The 19043-nt window shown below is 45.1% G+C and overlaps 2 protein-coding genes across 26 annotated transcripts in view; one reads left to right on the forward strand and one right to left on the reverse strand.

Annotated features, from left to right (window-relative positions):
* Positions 1–8810, forward strand: part of rimbp2b (RIMS binding protein 2b) — a 76119-nt gene extending 67309 nt beyond the window's left edge. For 9 of the 24 annotated variants that reach the window (XM_076729976.1, XM_076729986.1, XM_076729991.1 and 6 more), the window contains 8 exons: positions 151–332; positions 413–581; positions 703–765; positions 999–1102; positions 1902–1928; positions 2405–2476; positions 4151–4285; positions 6633–8810. In XM_076729976.1, coding sequence (XP_076586091.1) covers positions 151–332; positions 413–581; positions 703–765; positions 999–1102; positions 1902–1928; positions 2405–2476; positions 4151–4285; positions 6633–6830 — 950 coding nt within the window. In that variant the 3' untranslated portion in view covers positions 6831–8810. Of the gene's footprint in view, positions 1–150; positions 333–412; positions 582–702; positions 766–998; positions 1103–1901; positions 1929–2404; positions 2477–4150; positions 4286–5156 lie in introns of all 24 variants that reach the window. The other 15 variants (XM_076729984.1, XM_076729989.1, XM_076729992.1 and 12 more) reach the window with 6 other exon arrangements.
* Positions 8811–8840: 30 nt separating this feature from the next.
* On the reverse strand, positions 8841–17898 carry piwil1 (piwi-like RNA-mediated gene silencing 1). Of its 2 annotated transcripts, none has more exons than XM_076730002.1 (20): positions 17830–17898; positions 16660–16765; positions 16198–16326; positions 15897–16111; positions 15282–15403; positions 15035–15115; positions 14462–14659; positions 14208–14316; positions 13876–13999; positions 13678–13795; positions 13307–13421; positions 13013–13200; positions 12169–12241; positions 11873–12067; positions 10891–10994; positions 10726–10796; positions 10485–10638; positions 10142–10267; positions 9910–10057; positions 8841–9785 (listed from the first exon to the last, which is right to left on the reverse strand). In XM_076730002.1, the coding sequence occupies exons 1-20, from the start codon at positions 17896–17898 to the stop codon at positions 9669–9671; spliced, it is 2562 nt and encodes an 853-aa protein (XP_076586117.1). In that variant the 3' UTR covers positions 8841–9668. The 2 variants fall into 2 exon arrangements, with proteins under 2 accessions (XP_076586117.1, XP_076586118.1); XM_076730003.1 differs by having other exon boundaries at positions 16660–16758; positions 17817–17898.
* Between the last annotated feature and the right edge of the window lie 1145 nt (positions 17899–19043).

The raw sequence follows: 19043 nt of genomic DNA on the forward strand, positions 1-19043 counted from the left end.
ATTTGATCTCCGGCTCTTTTTTCACACATGCATCTCATCGCCCTCTCCCCTGTCAGCTAACAAAGAGACATCTTCTGCTCTCATTGCCTCTACAGCCAGCGTGGCTGTATAAGGCTGGTAGTAGCAGCAGAGGCCTCCTCTATGTTTCAGACGGCTATGGCGGGCGCAGGCACGTGCGGGGACGTCACTCCCTGGATTACTACGAGGAGTCGGAGCCGGAGGAGCTGACCCGAGTGTTCGTGGCTCTCTTTGACTACGACCCCATGTCCATGTCGCCCAACCCGGACGCTGCGGACGAGGAGCTGCCGTTCAAGGAGGGCCAGATCATCAAGGTGACGCCTCTTAGACTCACGGATGCTAACGCCTGCCGGTTTACTGGCTTCTGGCTGCTCACACTCTGTCGCTCCTTCAGGTGTTTGGGAATAAAGACACGGATGGCTTCTACAGGGCAGAGATCCGAGACCGAGTGGGTTTGATCCCCTGTAACATGGTCTCTGAGATCCAAACGGAGGATGACGAAATGATGGACCAGCTGCTCAAACAGGGTTTCCTGCCGCTCAACACTCCTGTGGAGAAGTTAGGTGAGACCACATTCTTCCCAGCTTGTCTTCTCTTTTTGCCGTTACCTCCTCTTTGCCCTGCTGAACTGTCTGTTACTGACACTCTGCTCTCTCCACTTAACCATGCTGCTTTCCTGTAAAGTGAACTGTGATCGTTTCAAAGATGGCCGCTCAATAAATCGCAGGTCCAGAAAGTCCAAGAGAGGTCTGTGTCCACTGAGATGCTCTTCTGCTTCACCTGTACTGCTCTTTTCACTTCTCACCATTCATCTGTGAAGTGCTTTAGCTCATTTCCACATGTCCATTTGACCCTTTAAGACAGACGATCTGATTGCAAAGATTGTTGGACTTGATGTCTGGTGTGTCTCGTCACATCCTTCAGTAAGTTTCCATCGTTCCCTCTGATTGGTCGTCTTTTATTTCTCTTCCTCTGCACAGAGCGGAACAGGCGGAGCGGCCGTCAGCATCCGATGTCGACGCGGAGGATGGTGGCTCTGTACGACTACGACCCTCGAGAGAGCTCCCCTAACGTTGATGTAGAGGTACCGTCCTCCTGTGGCTCCAGATTTCACTTTGTCTCCACCATTCTGTCACCATCATCATGTTGACAGAAGCATGAAAGCAGTCACAGCTAAATATTGTGAGATGAAGATATTCTGTGTGTAGTTCAGTCAGAATTTAAAGGAATAGTTTGACGTCTTTGCAAAGACGCTCGTTCGCTCTGTTGCAGAGTTAAATGATTGATACCGCTTCAGCCAGAGGGTGGTTAGCTTAGCTTAGCACAAAGACTGGAAGCAGGGGGAAACGGCTAGCGTGGCTTCAATAAACCTGCTGCCAGCTCACTAATGAGCCTGTTATGTCTCGTTTAATTCGTTCAAAAAGCAGAGTGCTGTCTGCAGTTTTTCACCTACTTCCACTCTTTATGCTAAGCGTGGCTAATCAGCTTCTAGCTAGCTTTACATAAATGGACAAATTGAACTCGTGGCAAGATGGCAAATAACCCTGCCGGCACCTCTGAAGCTCACCATTTAACTCAGTGTAAATATGTTTCATCTGTGCAAAAGCTGAAGCACACGGCGTTGATTGGTCAGCTTCACAGGTGCAGGTGGGCGGGCCAGATGTAAGAGCGACGTCCATCTTCTCATTTAACTCTCAGCCAGACGACGTGGAACCATTCCTTTAAGTGCGATTGGGTGCAGTTTGTGCACAGGTGAGCTGGAGTGAGGGGTTAGCGTTAGCACTGTGTAAGCTAGAAGACTGAATTACTGTCCCATGCTGTTTCTTTGCCCCTCCCCCCGTTCACTTACTCTCACCTTTCTATTGGCGCTGCCACCGACACAGTACGAGGGCAGCAGACTGAATGAGGAGGTGAGTGAGGCGCGGAGGGTACAGTACTGTCTGCTCTGTGTGTGTTTCCTCCCCCGTTTGTTGGAGCGCAAACGAGGAGGTGGGCTTCAGATGACGGGCCGCGGCCCTCTGTCCCCTGGTGGTCATGAATACAGCCCCTCATTCATTGCCTGAGCCAGCATCCCCCTCCTCGGTTTGGTCTTCTGTGTCCACCTGTCTCCTACATGCTGTACATGCTCTGTCTGGTCTGTGTGTTCTCGAGACCCCCGTAGGACAGATGTGCCCGGTGTGTTGCAATCCTGTCTTCAAAGCTCCGACTTTTGATGCATTTACAGTTGCAGCAGTACGTCTGCTGAGACTGAACTGATGTGTAAGATGCATCACGGTGATTTGGAGAAGGAATTCAGCATCAAACTCATCACGCCCCGGTCGACTTGATATGTGCGAAAGCCTCGGGCACAGTCAAACGTTTCTCAAAGCTCTTTCTCCTCCGACAGGCTGAACTGACTTTCTGTGCCGGAGACGTCATCACGGTTTTCGGTGAAATAGACGAAGACGGCTTTTACTATGTGAGTACTGAACTTTTCTTCTTTTTGCCTCGATGCTTCCTTAAACACACCGTGCAGACGCACTCGTGGAGGTGTGAGGATTCGTTTCAGGCTCCGGGATCCCAGAAGTCAAAGTGTTCATGGACAAAGCTTCCGGAGTTGTGGAGTAAATGCTTGAGCTGCTTCTTTGATCAAAGCGGCATCCTGAGCCATGCTTCATGGATCTCTGCTGATATGTTCAGCGGTTTTTGGATTCAGTCAGATTTATTTCTAGTAATTGGTTGTTTGCGGTCACGTGACGTTAAATTCAGGCTGAGGGCAGGAAGTGAAAACTGCAACGGATGAGCTGAAGGAAAGTTCTTACTGGGCTGGTTTAGATGAAATTCTGAGAAGATTTTTCAACTGAGCTGAAAATTTTGCTTTATTGAGGCAGCAGGTAGAACAGCAGCTAGAACAGCAGGTAGAACAGCAGGTAGAACAGCAGGTAGAACAGCAGCTAGAACAGCAGCTGGAACAGCAGCTAGAACAGCAGCTAGAACAGCAGCTGGAACAGCAGGTAGAACAGCAGATAGAACAGCAAGCTGCTCATTCAGACGTCGTTCTGTGCTACAAAACAAATGAAAGCAGGCAAAAGTTTGGAGACAAACAGCTTTCTTATTGGCGGTTTGGGTTTACGACCTCGGTACCAAAGTGCTCCTGGACGTCTGCGTAGCTTTTATTGTCCTGTGGATTCACCGAGCAGCAAACGTTCAGCGCCGGGGCGCTCAGTCCGGTGTTTACGTTAGAGCTCGCAAAGGTCCGCTGAAACGCCACCAAAGACGAGGATCGTCTCGAAACAAGACAGGTTACGTTATTTGGGTTCAGCTGTCTTATGTGAAACCCTTAACGCTGATTTATCACAATGGCTTGCTTGATACAGAGTGAATGGTGGATAATATTTATAAAAACGATGTAGGATAGACTTACTTGCTTGATACACATTTAATGATCAGAGTGAATGGTGGATAATATTTCTTGCAATAAAAACGATTTAGGAAACTATCTGTGGACTTTGATTCTTTGAAACAAAATTTCGCATCATCTTCTGGACACACACAAGCGTATCACGTAACACGACCTCACTCCCCCCTCTGATTACCGAGCTGCAGGTTCAGTGGCCAGAGCCGGTTACCTTGGCAACGCGTCACAGCGAGAGATATGAAATAGTCCACTCAGCCGCTTCTTGTGAGAAACTTACGATTTTAACGGTAAAAAACATCATTAACGTATTAATAATTGATTTAATATTTATTTCTTTGGTAAGGTGGTATAATGATGCTTATACCTCCGCGTCGTCCATTAATTTCTGATAATGGACACCTCGTCGGGCATCATCCCCTACTTAGTCGTGCTGCTTGTAGCTGTTAAAATCTGTCACCAAAGATTTAAAACAATATCAAATGTTTCACCATTTCTACCTTCATCCGACTGCAGACACTTAACAAGACATTTTTCCGCTGTTTTTCGGAGTACGCGTGCAGCATTTAGACACGTCCACGAATGACAGATAAAACATGATTTCTCAGCATGTCAGTGTTGAGTGATGCTAAAGAAATGGGGAAACAGAGCGGCTAAAAACGCGTCCTGAAAGCAGCTCTTCCCATTTCTGCAGCCTCCGTTAAGCCCAAAGCCTCACTGTCCTTCTGTCCTCCGCAGGGCGAGCTCAACGGACACAAGGGACTCGTTCCTTCCAACTTTCTAGAAGAAGTGCCTGACGATGTAGAGGTTTTTCTCACTGACTCACCATCTCGTTACGCCCAGGACACTCCAGCACGGATAAAGACCAAAAGGGTACATGCTCCTTCGCAGTACTAGCCCTCTGTCATCCATTTACTCTTTTCAGTTCCCTCTATCTCCTTCAGTTTGGTGTCTGTGCGTGTGTGTGTCTCATTGAAGTACAGTTGGATTCTGACTCTGGAGCATTACGCTGTAAATACATAGATGTCTAAGATCAATGAAAAAATAAAACTTAAAGACTAATACTTGACAGAGGTACTTTTATTTTTCATGTTTCCTGCTGTGAAAGGGGGGAAGTTGTGCATTGTATAATATCCTGTATTCATAAAGCATTCTCAATGAGAGTGGAGGGGTGGTGGGGGGGGCGGGGGGGGGGTCTCCTGTGACTTTTTACCTGTTCTGTCGTGTCTTGAAAAACAGCAGTTAACACTTTTTTGCACATGCATATTTAGCATTCTGACAGATGCTTTATGAATATATTCTGTGTTTGATCTCCACTAATTTCTAATAGAGTAAAATAGTTTTGTTGTACTGAGAGATGAACTCTGTAGTCTGTAGCTCAGCATGTTCTGTAGTCCAGATGCATGAACTCTTGACCATTTTCTAAACAGATAAGTCGAGTGTAGTACAACTTTTGTATCTGCTCCTGAACGCCTTGTTTTGTATATTGCTTTCTTGTAAAGTAGCACGCAGAGGTCACTTAGCCTATGTTCCCATCAGAGTAACTCCACAAGTAATTATTTACTAAATGTAAATATGTGATGTTATTTTTATGTTTAACAAACAATGCAATTGTTGAAATATGAATAGGTGTCATCAGATGTTTCTTTCCTTGTGTTCTGATTTGCCATTGTCATAGTGCAAACTATTGAAATGCCATCACCATATTTTTTTATTTCTTTTCCTCACCCGCTTGGCAAAACAGAAGAAGAGTGTTCATTTCACACCTTAAAGGCTCTGTTTCCGTCACGTAAGTGAGCAACTGAGGATACCAAGATCACGCTCCCCTCGTCTAATGCAGCTGACATGGGTACCCTTAGCTTCTGGTATGCAACATGTCCACTTTACACGACGTTCCTTCAGTGCTGCTCTGCCTTCAGCTCCTCTTAGGAATCGTCTGTTTCTCCAAAACACTCAGTGCTGTTTGTTGGTAGGAGGCCGTCACCCTCGCCAATGCATTAGACAAGAAGTGTGGTATCTTCAGTTGTTTCTCTGAGTGTTGTACATGATAATGTCCGTCTCCTGCAATAAGTCTCCTGCTGTAACTCATGGCAAGCTAAAAGGCCAAAACTGTCCTCAATTACCAACAGTTCAGTTAAAATCCAAGGCACTAACGTTTCGGTTTCTGTCCCAGAAACGACCAGAAAATCCACCAATTCTATGCAAAAACCCAAAGAAAAGCAGAGAACTTTTCAAAAATGTTCATTTGTACGTTGGCTTTTCGCTGGAGCCAAATTTGAGATCTTTTTTCTTTTATGCAAAGAATAATTAATCGTTTTGTGAACTGAGATTAAGCATCAATTGATTGCCAACTAACAGTTATTGGTTTAAAGTGAGACTGTGCAGCTTTTGCAGCAACCACAGCCGCCACAAATGAGAATTATGGGATATATTTAGCATTTAGCTAAAATGCTAACAGTCATAAAATCAGGAAACAGATGAAGTAAAGTGTGTTGCAGCAGCAGTATTTACCCAGTTTGCTAACGTTAGCCACCATAAGCTAAAGCTCGTACCAGACCACCTGAGGCTGTTTTCCTTGGTTCTGTCCAAAGTTACACCGTCTCACTTCAAACTGATGTTTTACATGTTCTGGTGTTTAAATTCTGTTACTGTACATGTAAATATGACCTCGTTTAAGTGGAATCTTGAACCATCTGTCTTCCCAAAGTGCAATTTAAAGGAGCCTTTTAGCTCATGATTACAGAAAAGGAGTAGTGACTTGTAGTTTCTCTGTAACCCAGTTGTATCAGTAAATATATATTTGAGAAGGAAAGTGAATGTGATATAAATATGTCCCACTTGTCCCCAAAATGCAAATGTATCTGTTGATGTGAGAGAAGCTGCCCCCCTCCCCCTCCCCCCCGCCTTTGATATTCACTGTTGGGAAATGTCGTCACCTCACGTTGATGTGGAAGTTAGTCGATGTCATGCTTAAATTCTGTGTGGTTGTAGCTTATTCATAGCAGCTTGATTAAAAAACACTGTACCTGACAGAGGGTGGGGGGGCGGGCGGGTGGGGGTGGGGGTGGGGTGAGTGCACGGGACGACATCCAGGGAGGTAGACGGCAGAGCTATGGTGACCCTGCAGAGGCAGAGAGGACTTAAACAGGGGAGTAGTGACTGAGGTGTGACAGACTGGCTTTTTAACACCCTCAACTGTCCCTTACGGGTCTCCCATTAGGTTCCGTTGGAAAAATCGGGTCCGCCCAGAAGAGCAGCCTCTCCCACAGTGCGTCCACACGTCCCTGGCTCTGGCCCTGCCACCGTGGGGCCCGGCAGTCCCATCAGGGCCCCACTGGACATGTACTCCTCCAAAAAGAAAAAGGGACTGCTCTCCAAAGGGAAGAAACTGTTGCAAAGACTTGGCGCTGTAAAATAATTCCTCGACATACTTGGAGAGTGTCATCCACTTTTCTTGTGGCATTTGTGAGCTTAGCAAATGCTTTATTCTTCTACATCTGTTGTATACTATATTTGTATTTTGTTAACATATTTTCAAAAACACATTTCATACGATGGTCCCGCCGGTGGGCCGATGTCGTCGTGAGCATCTTACCTCCGAGTCTGTGGCTGACGAGGTCTTGCTGAGCACAGAGACCGGGCCCGGGGGCGTTCTCCGTGTTGCACTTGGTCGAGTTTGACGGCCCTTAACGCACCACGTTACGAGTGTGACGACGTCTCTGTGTGCAGAAAGCAGAGTGTCATCCGGACAAAAAGGACACGGAGGGCCAGTCGCTAACGATACGAGAGGTTTGCATGCTTTACTTCAGCACATTCCCTCCCGATCCCTCGAGTGCATGCCATGTGAGGGGCTCAGCGTGGACCCTGGAGCATGCAGTACTGCAGTATACTGTGACAAATCAGCAGAGTTAACTCCTGTTCTGCCCTATTTCAACACCTGCGAGAGGCGAGCGCTCCCCCGCAAACACCTTCGAAACAAGCACACACTGTACCGACGACAGGGTCTCTGCAGTAAAATCAGCCTGGATGGAAACGCCTCGTCGATCCAACCTCCATGTATTTGCCTTATAATCGCACAATGGTTAGTACGTTGTCCGGTAGAGCGTGCACTTCCATGCCTACTACTCATTTCTGTGGTCACTTCACAAATCGAGATGTTTGCAGATGTTAATCCTGACTTGTGACGTGCAGGGTATCGTGTGACTGTCGTGATTTCCATAGGACCAGAGCTTACGTTTAAACCGTCCGACGTGTCGACGTCCGTCATCCACACTTTGGCCCAAAAACAACTCTTTCTAGAAAATAGTGAAAAAGCTAGCAAAAATCCTCCCCGTGTACCAGTTTTTTGGGCCCCTGAGCGAACAAAGGCACTTTATTTTGACTTGAGTTCACTGTTTTTGATGCCACACTGATGATGCACACCTGATTTCAAACAGACTACTCTACAGAGGAAACAGCAGTACACGAGCAGATTAACAAGCGTTCGTCTGTGATGCAGCAGTCCTGTCGCACTGCGTTTCATTCCTAACATGCAACACTTTTGGGCTTCGCTAGAAGACGAAAGGTTTGACTGTTTTCACAGAAGTTAACGGTGAGACACAAGGCTACCTCTACGCTGCCCCCGACCCGCCCGACCCCCAAACTATTCGATCTGAAATCTGTTTATTCAAGCCAATCTCTCAACGCCTGTTCAGTGTGTCCCGAGTTCTGTCGGCGCAGGATAAAGTACTGTATATCGATATCTATCTATCTATCTACACCTTAATGTAGAGTAGTGAATGTATGATGAATTGAAAGCCAATGTATTTTCAAAGCTGCCCGAAAGGATTGTGCAGACGTCCGTCTTTGTGCGTGAAATGAAACAGTCCACCCTTATTTCCTCACGTCATTCTGTTTTCCATTTCATCCTCACTTATCTTCAAATCGAGCCTATTTTTTCTACACACACACAAACACAAACACACACACACACACGAGTTGAACTGAAACTGCCAAAAAAGAATGTATGCAAAACATTCTGTGATGCTTTCTGTACGATTCTCGGCCAACAGAACTAATGTCCATCTTTTCCTATTTCTGGACCACGTCTTCAGACATTGCTTCTGTTCATTTTGAGTGACTGTTGCTCTTTTTGTACTTAATCCATTTGTAAAATTGTTTTTAAATGTTTATACTTGATTTTCAAACTGCCTTTTTTGTACATTTAACTTTATAATCAGACAGTGCAAGCTTTCCCCATGGTGTCTTGAAGACCATATTGTTTAAAAGTCTGCAGTTGTGTGCTAGCTTTATGATAAGAGTTATCAGCCTATATTGATGGTTACAAATTATTGTGTGGGTGTGCATGTGCAATCTTTTCTTAAAAAAACTAAATCTAAATAAATTTGATATTTTGTAATGCTTGCATGTGTAATTTGACTCAAAAAGCCACAAATCACATGTATGACATCAGGAAATTTATTGGAACCACTTGGATCTCAGCAGTAAGGGGACGTAAGTGTTGACCCCTGAGCCTCATTACAAACAAAAATGGGACATTGCAGCTTCATTTTACTGCCCTCTAGAGGACAAACACTGCTCCAAACCATCTACAAACCACCCAGAGGCTCAGCTGTGTAATAAACATGCACAGATTTCAGGTTCCCCTTTGAAAAAAGTATTTGTCTTTACTCAAAAGCCAAAATGAATTTTTATCAAGTCTTTCAGTATTAATCAGAAATAGCTTAAATCAGTTTCCTCTGAACATCTTCATCACTTTAGCTTGCAAACCTGGAGACGCTCGTCTTTCACCTTTGAACTGCCGCTTTGGCTCTGCGTTAAACTTCAACAACGAACTGATTAAACGAGGTTTTCTGCCGCGGCCTGGCTCTTGAAATACAAACAAACTCTTTCCCGCAGACTCCCCCGAGCACAGATGTGTCAGCTGCTTTCTACCATCGCTAAGTCTTGTGTTCGCACAGGGTGTTTTACTTTGAAACTTTACCGGATTCTTGACATTCCTGCGTCTCACTTCCTGCCCAGCTCGATCTGCTCCGTGCAGCTTGACGCGCCGTCTGTCAAAACAGACTTGTGAAATCACAGGCTTCGTCTGGGATCAGCTCTGACGCAGCCGTGCCCGGTGGAGTTCAGGGGTCACCAAAACTCTTCTCGCTCGTTTTCATTTAAACTGAAGGGAACTTTACGAACAAAGGTTTACATGAATACAGTTTAGTGGAGATCTGAGTCCGGGCTGAACGAACTGCTCGTCTGTCCGTCCTCACAGGTAGAAGAGGAGGTCATCCAGCTGCACGTTAGGCTCCCTGTGGATGCTCTCACCCACGAGGAACGCCAGCTTGTGGGCGTACAGGCAGGGAGCGGGCACTGCGACGACCCCCTGAAGCACAGAGAAGATGAAGCACGTCAAAAATGACTTAAATATCAAGCATTTGTTCTAAGTTGACCTGTGGAGAAACTGCATGAACAAGGCTGCAATGAGACCAACGGACGTATCGGCCGACCTGCCAGTTGTAGTACATGTGGCACAGCTTGTATGTGAGCCGCTGCATGTGATCGGGCTTCAGTCCGCTGGTGTCGTACACCACGTTGTAGTGGGTCGGCGAGACGCTTCCGCCTTCGACAGACTGGCTCACGATGTAGAAGTCGTACCTGGTAAACAAAGGCTGCAGCAGTGAACCACAACACAGACGACAGAAATGAAGGAAAAGACGCAGCGGGAGCGAAAAGACGCACCACTCCGGCCGTGTGACCTCCGTGTCCACGACGGTGCCTGGGGGAGGGTTGGATATCTTGCCGTTGATGTTGGCAAAGAACCTGGTGCTGATGCGCTTCTTCACCACCACCACACTCAGCTTGGGCCTACGGAGAGCAGACGGGAGGCTCGGCGTATAATTTGAGCTTTATTCATGTCGTTCTGGTGAGTGAGCTCCTGCACTACGCAGCTAATACGAAAAATACATTCAAATCAGAGTCAGTGTTTCTGCTCTGTGAGCATCTGTCAAACCAGACGACACGCAGGTGTTTACAACAGGTGAGCAGAGGCTTTCTGTCAGGACCGTCAAAGAGTAAAACTCACACGTAGTCGTGCCCCATGGACTTGATGGAGTCCATGATCTGAGAGACCTCGTAGTTGACCACGCTGTGCAGCTGGCCGTCCCCGATGCCGTCCCGGTAGAGAATGATGCGCGACGGGAGGCAGTTGTTGAACTTCAGATAGTCTTTGAGTGCAGCTGGGAAACAGACGGAGTTATTAGAGCGACGCCGAGCTTGTTGATGGAGAATTAACACATTAAGTAAAACTGAGGAAAGCAACTTGCCACTCAAGGCGAGCTTCAGGCCGTCCATGATTTCCTGACCTTTAGGCTGCAGCACACACTTTGAGAACCACCTTTAGAAAAAATACAACAACAGTTGTGAAGCAGATGTTAAGTTTAAGAAAGTGTGGACACTGAGGCCTTCAGGACGCTGCTGCACCAACCGACCTGCTCATGTTCTGGTTGAGGCTGGCCACTAGAGCTCCAACAGACCTTTTCCCAGCAGTGGTGTCGTGGTAGCAGTCGATGCCCACAATCATCAGATGTTTGAGCTACACAAACAGGCGGGACAAGGCAGCAGAGTTTTTATGTTCCCGTTCATTCAGTTTTCTCTGTTTTCACCCAAAACTCCTGAACAGACTCAAAAACACTCCTTATGAGGGGGCGGCAGGAGCCATGATTAAGATCCACAATGCATACCTGGATCAGAAACACAAAGCAAATCGCCACTTTGGGGACAGATGGAGCTTCGGGTGAAGACGTTTGGATTTGTCAAACCAGGCTCATGCTCGCAATAACCAAACACTTCTGAGATGCTGCTTAGTGTTTGTTCAAATCATGATTAAAATTAGTGAAACGTTACACATCAATGTCATCTGACAGTTAAATCCACTGTTCAACTCGTTTTCCCACAATCCACCTGAACTTCATTTCTTCAGTGAACAACAATTTCACCATTCTAATAAAAGTGCAAAGACTTTTTTGCCAAAACTCTTGTGCCTTTTATCGTGAAACGGCAGCGGGAGAATGATGCGTTCAGTGTCTGCAGGAGCCTCAATGAGCCGCTGTTATTCATGATGCAACCAAGTTTATAATGAAAGCTGGGCTAGCTTTAAGGACCAGTGTGCAGGAGTTAGCATTTAGCCGTGAGGTTTCAGACTGACCCTCACTGATGGAGGCTACTGACAACACAAGACAGTTTGGTTTGTCTGTTCTGGGCTACTGTAGAAACATGGCAGCACAACATGGAAGAGGATTGCTCCCTCTGCAGGTAAAGAGCTCAATCTACAGTACAAAAAAAAAACCCCCCCAAAAAAACCAGACAAAATCCAGCTGTCCAGAGAAAGGCTTGAGGCTTAAAGGGTTAAACATAAAACGAACAAACGAAACACACTCCACAGGGAAAACCCTGAGCGTGCACGAGGCTCACCGGGATTTCCACGCTCCACAGCTCCCCTCCCATCTTGCACGCCATCTGCAGAAAGATCTTGGTGGCTCGGGTCATCAGCGCTTTGCTGAGAGTGGCGGCGCGCACACACTGGCTGGGGGTGGGGCAGTCCACACAAAGGTACTTCTTGATGGTGTCGTACTTGTCCTTCCTGCTGGTGGGGAGGACCACCACCACCTAACAAACAGAAAAGGCCGGCAGGCTTCGTACTGCTGTGGAGGCCTCGTACATAAATTCATTTTTTTAATTCTAAGTTTATCATACGTTCAGTCACTAACCATCTGTGTATGGGAGTCGACATTCTGCTGAAGGGCTCTGAGGAGAGACTCCTGACGATCCTCATACTCCACCCTGAAAACAAGGACAGCTTACAATACATGAATGAGCACAAATCACCCAATCAGGGCAGAGCAAACATTAACATGACCATAAATCCTTCAGGTCAGGTAATGACAAACTGACTCAGGTTAATACGCTGTTCTTCATCTCTCATGTTTGACGCTGCTGTTTGGGAAAAGCTTCTCAGTGGAAAAGCAAAGTGAGCAGATTAGAGTCTGAGACACGACAGCATACATTAAAATGGGAAACCTTCCTTAAAGTCCTTAAAAATATTCTTCCATTGCTAAATAATATGAATTGCAAGTACCTGAGGAAAAAAGAAACAGATTACATACTTAAACAATCAGTTGCCAGTTTATTAGGTACACCTAGCTAAAACTACTGTAGTCTAACACAACAGTCCTTAGAATGAATGTGTTGAAGAAAGGTGCTCATTCAGCCTTCACTCTGAAGGACGTTACATCTGCATTGCGGCTGAGCTGCATCATACTGACTAGTGTTTCCACTATTTTGCCCACCTGAGTTACAACACTGAGAGAAGACTAAACAGAAATCCCCCTCTCTCCTTCTATAACATGAAATACTTCAGACTACATCCTTCCGAATGATCACAAGGCTGAATCAACTCCTAATAACCCTTATGTCTTAGACTGCATCAGTTTTAGCTGGGTGTACCTAATAAACTGGCAGCTGAGTGCATTCACATGTATTCAGCACTCTGTGAAGAGGTCACATGGACAGGCTGGTACAGGAACCCTGTCGCTGAGTTATGCTAACACTCACAGGACAGGTCTCTGCAGCTGGACGCCGAGCGGAGCCGACACTTTGCTGAGGGCCTGCAGGAGGGCCTGGACCTCGTTGTAGTTACGACGGGTGAAAAACACGAACCACTTATTCAGCGGAGGGCTGCTGATCAGAGGAACTCCACGCGTCTCTGCGGTCCAGTTGGCCTTCTGGGGGTTGTACTCGAACTAGGTGACATAAATACTTACGTTAATCTCTCAATTTAGATTATACGAATAAAAGCGTTTCATGAATTCAAAAGAGCAAATTTGTGTAACCACAAGCACATCGTACCAATCTTGATCCCTGACAAATCCTCTCTGCTGGGAGGACTCTGCCTTTCAGAGTTAGGAGGTTCTTATCAAAGTTGAGTCCCCACTTATCCAACTCCAGCTGTGCATCAGCATTCCTATGAAATCATTTTTTAGGATTTAAATCAAAGCCTGGGATCACACAGCCTGAGGACATGGACGGGAAAACATGCTGTTTTTACTTCTGTGCATACGAACAGACGAGTTACACACGCTGCTGAGATGAAGGGAAACAGTGAAGAGCCCTCATGATTGATTAAAAGAAGAGTATTTAGATAAATGACAGTTTCTAATCAAGCAGGAGAAAGCAGTAGGCGGGATCGATGTTTACTCGACACGTCGATCATCACCTACGTCTGTATGGTTGTGATGAATCGGTTGAGGCGGTCCTCCCTCTGCTCTGGGTTCAGTCTGGTGACCTCGCTCAAGCACGTCATGATCTTGTAGTCAGCTCGCATCTTGTCAGTCAAGCCTGTCACACAGCGAGCATCTAAGACAAACGGCACTGAACGGCTGTAGGTTTTATGGTGATGAGCTGCTCCAGCATGTTACCTGTGAGGTAGCACAGCTCTGGGACGAGCATGGCCGGGCCCAGAGGAGCTGCAGCACCTGCAAACTTCTTCACATGGCTGATCAGCAGCACCTGGTTCCCATCGCTGATGTCCAGACTATATTGCTTCAAACAGAAAGTCCATGAATAAGTTTCATATTTAGGGCCATGAAAATGTCGCCCTGCGTAAATTCTGCTCGGCTGAATCTGATTTACTGCCCAGACCTTCTAAAATCAATCTGAACATGTCCAGAAAAATGGTTTGAGCTGCAGTCTGAACGAGCCCTGACTGCCCCTGCTACAACAGTACTCGTGTTGAGTGCATGAAACCTACAGTCTTGTAATAGTCCTTGAAGGAAATGTCTGTGTCTCCCCTCTTGAACGTGTTGCTGGGAGTGTGATCCCATGCAATATCGTCAATCCTGTAGGTTTTGTTGTTGTACCTAAAGAATTGAGAGGTAGCAAGAGTAGAGTGACGTCCAGACCAGCACAGCTACTGAATGAGGTGAAGGTACACAGAGGTACTTTGAATCAGATGCATTTGTGTGGAATATTAATGCCAGAATGTGAGTGTAACGTGGATCCTACTTGGTGAGGACTACGAGTCCAATGAGCTCCTTGGCACAGATGTCTGTGAAGTCTTGATTTCCACACTGCTGCCTCAGGTTGTACATGAAGTCGAGGACAGTCTCACTGCGAAGCACCCTGTGGCTCACGTCAGTACACAGCATAATGGACGACTCGTAGTGCAAGATGCTGGTGCTGTAGCCTGGCCAGATGATCAGCCTAGGACAAACAAGTCAGGAGGACGTGTCCATTAACACAACTTCAGAAATGTAAACCTGTCTGTTAACAGGATGTTAGCTTTAAAAGGCCAAGATAACTCTTCAAAATCTAAACCCTGAGGCAGAGATAGACCTTCAGTGTGGTTCACGTCTCACACAGTACAGCAGGTCCCCGGGTTACGGCTACTCGCCATTACGAGCGAGCCTTCATCAAGCCATATCTTTTGTTTGTAAATACGAACCACAAAAGAACTACTTGGCGTAGTGCGGCCGTCGGAGCAAAAGTTTATTTTGGACACTTATCGAGGATAAAATACTTGGTCTGTGTGTGACAGAGCTGTTTAAGAGAACACAGCAGCGAGGTAAACGAGCGTACCTGTGCTGTGGGATGTTGAGTGGATCGCTGGGGTTGTAGTAGTTGCGTCCAACTTGCTGCATGTTGAGAATTCTCAAGATTCTTTAAAGGGAAAAAACACCATTAATGAGAAGTTTGGAAGTTTCCAAAGATTCAAAATGCTGTGGTGAACTGTACTGTGTCTAAACTTTTTGTTATCAGATGTAATGCGTAGACAATCATCACAAGCAGAGCTGATTAGTGGAGGATGTTAGACCTGAAAACTGACCTTCTGAATATGATGCTGTAGAACTGAACGCACACTGGAGACGTGGGCGGCAGTTCGTTGGTCAGGGTGACGGTTATCTGAACCTTTTCTCCACTCCTTGTCTCGCTGTGAAGCACAGTCTCCTAAACACAAGGTTAAACGTTTCAGTTGCTTTCCCTTCCAGTGAAGTTACAACTGAAACTTCAAATGAAATTTCAAGGAACAGTTCTGCACAAGGTTGAGCAAAATAAACCTATTTTAATCCTAACAATATTTGATTTTAGCTTCCATAAGCTAGTTACTTTTGCTCACATCTCCTGCCTGACCATCTGTCACCATGTGATAACTGCTGATCTGAAAGGTATACATGAACTCACTGCAAGGCAATGATTTTAGCTCTGCACGTGACAGCATGGGGGCTCGAGTGATGGCAATCTCAATTAAATGTGAGAGTTAACTGATCAAAGCAGAGCACAAAGCAACTCTGAGGACTTCCGAACTCAAACAATTACACGGCATTGGTACCTGGCCAGCAGTGCGACTGGCCATGATGCTTTTTTCTGTTAAATTCTTTATTCTAACACTAGTTAAAAACATTTGGATGTCTTCATTTTGATGTTAGAATTATCAGATTACCTTGTTTTGCAATCTGCAGGGCAGAAAGAGTATAGTTCCGTCAAAGCTCCGCACCGAGCCAAGAGCTTCCTCATGCTGGAAGAGGAGGGCAGATCTCAGGCGGCGAGACTCCATGGGCGGTTTGTAGTCCACATGGTACTGGTACAGAACCCACTGAGGGCGCGACAGGATGCGAAAGAAGTTCGCTCTCAACTGAATGGGATACCCGCTGGTTCCTGAGGAAGCACACACATAGTTCAGAGAGTAATCTACAGCCCTCTCCACCCATTATAAAATGTACGTTTGCTGAAAGAGGTCCAACCGGTCTTTGATTCCTTAACGTGCTCCATCGCCTGCCTCGTGTTCACCCCCGCATCATAAAAATCACGCCGCCGTCCACCTCTTTCCCCCAGCTTCACCTGCTGAAACCCGGCTGAAATCTGGAGAACAGCTAAGAAACACAAATTAAACCAGTTTGCAAACATTGTGATGCAGACATTAAGACTTCAAAATAAATTGTGTGAGAGCAGCTGTCGCTCGCAGACAAAGTCAAGGGGAAGCGTTTTGGGGACTGCAAAGTAAAATTAACCATTAACCAATCACCACGCTGCTGGTTGAGTCCATATGTGATGGTTAACTTTGCTTTTGGTCTGGGGAACTTAGACTCACTTTCCTGTGAGTCCACATTTCAAATTACATTCTCACACAGACTTGGAAAAGCAAAGAACAGCAAAGATCATTTGACACAAGAAACAATTGTCACGACTTTGTGTCTGACTGTTACCTGTTGTAGAAAAGGGTGCTGGAGCACCTTTCTGCCTCCCTCTGCCGACCAGCTCTCCACCGTCTCCAGATGGGCCAGTGACTGGTGGAGGCTCTCGAGCTATGCTCTTCAGGAAAGAATGAAAAGTTAAGAAAATACATCACGGCATCTGGACGTGTGCAAATACATCATTCGTTTCAACAGAAGACAGTTTGTTGACCAAGTTTCAGCATCAAGCCAATAATTTTTATTTTTCATTACATGTATTATTAAGAGCACTGTTTAAACTGAGCAAATGCCAAATTTTAATTGTCTATTTACATTTTGCACAACAGAGTTCTCATACAGTGCGCATCCTTTCTGTGCATTTCCTTGCTCAAGCCTCCCACAAGCAGGATTAAAGCATTGATGTATTAAGATTACTAGATGCTGCCTTTGCACTGGAACAACAAGATGTAGAAAACATTTCATTTCTCACCTCTGGAAAGGTTTTGGAAGCAGCGTATAGCCCATACAGTCAAGACCAATCCCCATAATTCCTCTGGGATTGACGGGTTTCAAAGTATAATCTTTTTCCTTACTACATGGCTGCCATGCTGTAACTGTGCTTATAATTTTGGAAATAAATGAAGCCTTAATTACAACAAAATACTAAGTTAAAAGATAAAATTCATTAGAAACATTTATGTTTCTAGTGAATTGTTTGTGAAATATTCAGATTCATCATTTAAACGTTTCACAGCATCACAACAGAAATAATATTTGCCTCCCATTCATTTGGACAGTGACAAATCTCAAAGGTGTGACTCTACACCTGCACAAATAAAACCAAAAACCATCCACACAGCTACATAATGACAAGAACACTAGCAATAGTAACTTTATGGGCAGTAATGTTTTTTATGGCCTTTAGAATATATTTATATAACCTGTACATAAGAGTTTGTACATACAGATTGTTTTCTTTTTGTAATACCTGCTGGCTGTAACGACCCATTGTGGGATCAATAAAGTCTTATCTTATCTTACTGTTAATGTAATTATCTTATTTTTTGTAACACTGATAGTTCATACTAGCAGATCTGAACACAGTCCTGAATACTTCAAAGTCACACAAGGTTCAATGAGACAGAAAACGGTTTGGTGTGTAAAAATGCCCAGAGATTACTGGAAGTTACAGACAGCTCTTACCGCTCCAGGTGATGCAGTCTCCTGCCCGCGAGCCCTGCCTCGTGCTCGTGCTCGTGCCCGACCAGTCATGTTCAGACAGTTTCAAATGGTACACCTGTTTAAAAAGAGCACTCTACACGTTAACATTAATACAATAACTGAGTAAAATATTTTCACGCAACAAACCCTGCCCGGTCACCTAACCAAGATTTGAAAGCCAAATTCCTAATATTTGTACATTTTTGTACAAACAAAACCTTTAGGCATTAAAATAATTCCATACATACATACATCAATCATACAAAAATTCCAGATAGAGCACATGCAGGCTTTAACGTGAATTGCCAATGTTTTCCTCTTGCGGACAAGATGGCGCCTGCTAATTATGATAATGCGCAACCAGCTAGCTAACTGAGCTAATATAGCGATTAGCTAACAGCTAACAAAAGTTACCGCCAAATTAAAACTATTTTCCTGTTACAGGATATGACGCTGATATATTAACTGTTAAGTTTTAGTGAGTTGAATTTATTAAACGTTCAACATGACTTTACAGTACTCGTATGTTAGACTGATTTGTTAGCTAATTACGCTAGATTAATTAAATAGCGTTAACTTACAGAAATGACGGCTTTCACTAGCTCACTGAAAGAGACAACTTGGTACAGAAATCAAACTCTGTCACAAAATTGAATGTCAATTTTAATATATTCTGCATCGAATTTAAAAGGTATACGCACTTTTCAAGAAAGTTTGTTGTCGCCCGCTGTTACACGAACCACCGCAGGTGAATCCACAAGAAGACGAGGCCTTTTCGCTGAGAAAATTAATACACTGACAAATTTAGTGTTTTACTATCATCAAAAACTTCTTCAGTTTATATAAGGCATCATTGTCTATTACAAGCACAGTTATTCAGAACCAATCTGACAAACACCTTATTGAAGCATTGCTGAAATAATATATCAGAAAAGCCTAAGAACTACTTTCTTAAGCGCAGTGATACATTTAACCCGGTGCTGTGGTGTAATTTTTTAAAACGCTGCGATCTCAATCATGACCGCTAGATGGCAGCAACGCCCCTACAGTAAATATGCTGAGTCTGGCTGCTCGAGTTACAAACACATATTTCACTGACTCTAATGAAATTCAGGGCTCTGACACACAAATGGTTGGTGTTTTATAAATGAGCAACAAACTGACTCATAGTTCAGTGTGAACCACAATAATTGTGA

Source organism: Chaetodon auriga, chromosome 5 (assembly GCF_051107435.1).
Source record: "Chaetodon auriga isolate fChaAug3 chromosome 5, fChaAug3.hap1, whole genome shotgun sequence".
Taxonomy (NCBI): Eukaryota; Metazoa; Chordata; class Actinopteri; order Chaetodontiformes; family Chaetodontidae; genus Chaetodon; species Chaetodon auriga.

Coding starts and splice junctions, on each gene's coding strand:
- piwil1 (XM_076730003.1), bottom strand. CDS start 17,898: ATGACTGGTCGGGCACGAGCACGAGCACGAGGCAGGGCTCGCGGGCAG. Junction 15,404..15,896: donor CCTGCAGATTGCAAAACAAG/GTAATCTGATAA, acceptor CCTTGTGTTTAG/GAGACTGTGCTTCACAGCGA. Junction 14,000..14,207: donor TCAAGGACTATTACAAGACT/GTAGGTTTCATG, acceptor TTCTGTTTGAAG/CAATATAGTCTGGACATCAG.